The following is a 3,929-nucleotide window of genomic DNA, read 5'->3' as shown; positions in this document are numbered from 1 at the left end:
AATCTAAAAGCTTTTAATTTCATGCACATGGCATTATGGAAATGGTCACTCCTGTGGTTGGACCTACCATGATTTACCAATAACCACTAACTCACTAAGAGTCACGGGCATCAAAATAATATAAATACTTCACTTGGCAACTTGACAATTTGACATATATATACATATATAATATAAAATATAATTTTTGGTCATTAATTAGTATATGCCTTTGTGCTGTTGAGTTGGACAACTTTACACTATGAAGTGCTAATGATTGATGTGCCTTGTATGAAGAACAAAAATTCTTGTGAACATATGATGAATAAAAGAACTCATTAATTTACATCCATAGTAAAGTTGATATATACCATCAAATTTGGAACACAATTAGTGGAATAGACTAAAGAATAGGATTTTTTGTCGACTCACATGTTTTTCTATTTTGTCTAACAATTAGATAAATTTGGATAGAGTGTGAGACCACATTGTACTTGACACTCTTAATAAATAATATGTTTTTTATCTTAATATATATCACATATGCTCACTGTTTTACATGATGATGATGATACGACTTTATTAATTAGCAAAATCCTACATGATTACAATATAATAATCAAGCGCACAAAGTTGTTAATTAGTTTATTATTGCTGGTACGAAGAAATAGAAAATGCAACCTTCGGAACAAAAAGAGAATGATGTTAGGAATTTAGGATAATGCTATTTAATTTACTGCACTCTTATCTTTATAAAATACACCTATTTCATGGACTATATATTACGATAACTAGAGTATATAAAAAATTAATTTTTTAAATTTAATATTTAAGTAATTCACGATTTTCATACAAATGCGCGTATGTTTATCTACATAATTGATTATCTTGTAAAAAAAATAAAATAAGTAATTTAAACCCTTAAATCTTGTATATATGTATGTCTAGTTGAAAATAAATCAAGAGTATACTTATCGGCTAAATAAACTAAATAAAGTAATTAATTAATTTTTTGAAATATTAATTAAAAATTTAGACCAAAGTTGAAGAAGAGTGAAACCCAAATGAAAGAAAAATATCTAAAGGCCACTAGTATAACTTAGTGAATTAGCATCCACAAAAAGATGAAAAAAATAAAATAAAATAAAATAGTAATAACTTTGTCTCTATATTGATCAATTCAGAAGCATACAAAAAAAATCCAACTGGAAAAACATCACCACTCACACTCAATCATATTTCCATGTGATGATACATTCTCACACACAATTCTTTTGCCTTTATAAATTGGTAGTATTCATACCACACTTAATTAAATTATACATATTTTCCTAAGTATTTTCTTTTGCTATAGCCATGGCTTTAAACACTACCAAGCTTTTTGCCACAATTCTTGTTGTGTCACTCCTTTCAACACCTTTATTAACCAATGCATGTGGATCATGCAAGGCACCAACTCCGCCGCCGCCACCAAAAGCGAAATGCCCCAAAGACACATTGAAATTAGGGGTTTGTGCTGATGTCTTAGGTCTTGTTAACGTTATTGTTGGTTCCCCTGCTTCAAGCAAGTGTTGTGCATTGCTTGAAGGCTTGGTTGATTTGGAAGCAGCACTTTGTTTGTGCACCGCTATTAAAGCCAATGTTCTTGGCATCAACTTAGATATCCCTCTCACTCTCAGCTTGCTCCTCAGTGCTTGTCAAAAATCACTTCCTCCTGGCTTCCAGTGTTGAGATACGAGTTGAAAACTCACGTGCAGTTATCTTCGTGCGAAACTACTAGTTGAGAACTGCATGTGAATGTTCACTGAGATATAATATTATAATTTGAGTAATTATTTTAATTTCTGTGCACTTTATTTTGTTGAACTTTTTTATATTGTCGTTTAATTAGGTGGTGCTATCATATAAATGAAATTAGGTTTTCTTTTTGACAAATATTCATTTTCTTTGACCGGTCTTGAATTTTTGGTTTGATTAGTGCATGTACATCCACTATCTCCATAAAAAAGAATTCGTTATTTTTTATTTATATGATGGCACCCTATTAAATAGCAATATAAAAAATTTCACTTTGATAAATGTATAGAAGTTAAATCTTGTTAGTTTCTCAATTAATTTTTCTTTTAAATTGTAGTGCTTGTTTTTGTTTATGTTTGGATAATGTGTGGAAAATCCATGTACTGTGCTTGACATGTTTTCTTAATTATTGTAATAATCAAGCAAGCATGTTTGCTTCAGTTAGCAACCTTAGTTTTTTTTTTTTTTTCTATTTTCTCTGATAAAATCAGGGAAATTTTATTTTATATTATGATTGTGTATCATACTTAATTTGTGAAATGTATGGAATTTATTCGTACTTGTTTTTGTCTAGAGAGAAAGAGAAGAAGCATTGATTATTTAGTACATGGATTATTAAATTTGTTGTATTATTATGTTTATATTAAATTTTACAAGATTCCAAGTCAATCTTAAAATTGTGAGTAGAACTCTGTTGTGTATTCTTTCAATGAAGTGTACGTCCATGTTTATTTACTTCCAAATATAGACATAGAATTAGAAAAGAAATATTTCTAATCATTTAGTGTGATATTTATTTTTTTTAAATAAATAAATAATTTATGGAAGATAAAAAAACAGCCAGAACTTGCTTTATTTAGCATTTATTAATTATTGTTATAATTAATAAATGTTAAATAAAGCAAGTTATGACTGTTTTTGACTGATTTTTTTTTGTTACCAAACATTTTCAATATAATTTTGGCGTGCGGACAGAAGATTATTCTCGCGATGTATTATTTATTCTTTTAAAAACCATCTAATTTAGTTACAAATATATCTTTTAAAAATTTAGATTTTTTTATTAAAAATAAATGTTAAATTGAAATATATAAAAAACCTATTTGATCGGGTTTTTAATGATGCCAATTATTATTTATATCGAAATTTAGCACAAATATTCTATATGTGATACCAGACATATATATGCATTATCTTGCTCCTCTTCAATATATATATACCTATGTAGATCATTTAAAATTCTCGTATTAATTACATTCTGAAAATATTTTTCCAAATCTAAATATGAGAAAAAAGAATGGACTACTTTCTGGCTTTATTTTTATTACTTACTATCTTCTCACAATGCATAAAAGTCAAAACTGTCCTTTTCATGGCTACACAAGAAAACAAAGAACATTTTTGTGTTACAAAATGGAGCTTCAAACTACTCCACAAATGTTTTTTTACCGTTGTACTAGCGAAAACGACCAGCATTTTTAAATACATTGGTAAATATCTACCAAAAATAAAAAATAAAAATATGGATAAAAGTATAAGAATGTTAGTTTTTGGATAACAAACCTTTTTAGTCGATATTGGGATATAGACTCATTTAAGTTTACTATTCTTAAATTTATTTAATATATTGTTTATTTTAACACCAAATCTATCTTAATTTCGACCATTAGATTGAGTTCTTTATCTATTTAAACATCTGGTTACTTCTAAATTTGCAGAACTCTAAGAGTGTAAGCCAACATTATTAATTTTAGAATAAATTAAAGTAGCAGTTTGATCTGAAAAAAATACAAGTGATATATATGTTCCTTATTGTTATTACCAAATTTTAATTCAGTTTCTAACATTAAAATTTTGACACGAATAGTTAACAAGTAAGTGATATGAATATTATAACGTTATTATTAGTTAAGTCATCTATTCTTTTGTATGTTAGAGAAATGTAATCAAAACCTATTTATAACACTTTTTTTTTTATTTGCTTCTTTTAAAAAATTCTAAATCCTAACAATCAATCATAAACGTTCTATAAAAAAAAGTTTTACAATGGTGATAGCTAGTGGGTTAATTATATTTCCAAACCGAAATAAAATATTATGGTTCTTCAATATGTGAATTGTTCGTGTCAAATGTAATAATGGACTTACTTATAT

The 3,929-nt window shown here is 27.2% G+C and overlaps 1 protein-coding gene across 1 annotated transcript; it reads left to right on the top strand.

The window, feature by feature from the left end:
- On the top strand, positions 1,258–2,335 carry LOC107605375 (14 kDa proline-rich protein DC2.15). Its single transcript, XM_016307249.2, has one exon. The coding sequence runs from the start codon at positions 1,336–1,338 to the stop codon at positions 1,708–1,710; it is 375 nt and encodes a 124-aa protein (XP_016162735.1). The 5' UTR covers positions 1,258–1,335; the 3' UTR covers positions 1,711–2,335.

The sequence above is a fragment of the Arachis ipaensis genome, chromosome B06, assembly GCF_000816755.2.
Source record: "Arachis ipaensis cultivar K30076 chromosome B06, Araip1.1, whole genome shotgun sequence".
NCBI lineage: Eukaryota > Viridiplantae > Streptophyta > Magnoliopsida > Fabales > Fabaceae > Arachis > Arachis ipaensis.
This window is presented reverse-complemented; position numbering and strand designations above follow the sequence as displayed.

What these genes read in the sequence shown, in the direction of transcription:
- LOC107605375 (XM_016307249.2), top strand. Translation starts at nt 1,336, where the DNA reads ATGGCTTTAAACACTACCAAGCTTTTTGCCACAATTCTTGTTGTGTCA.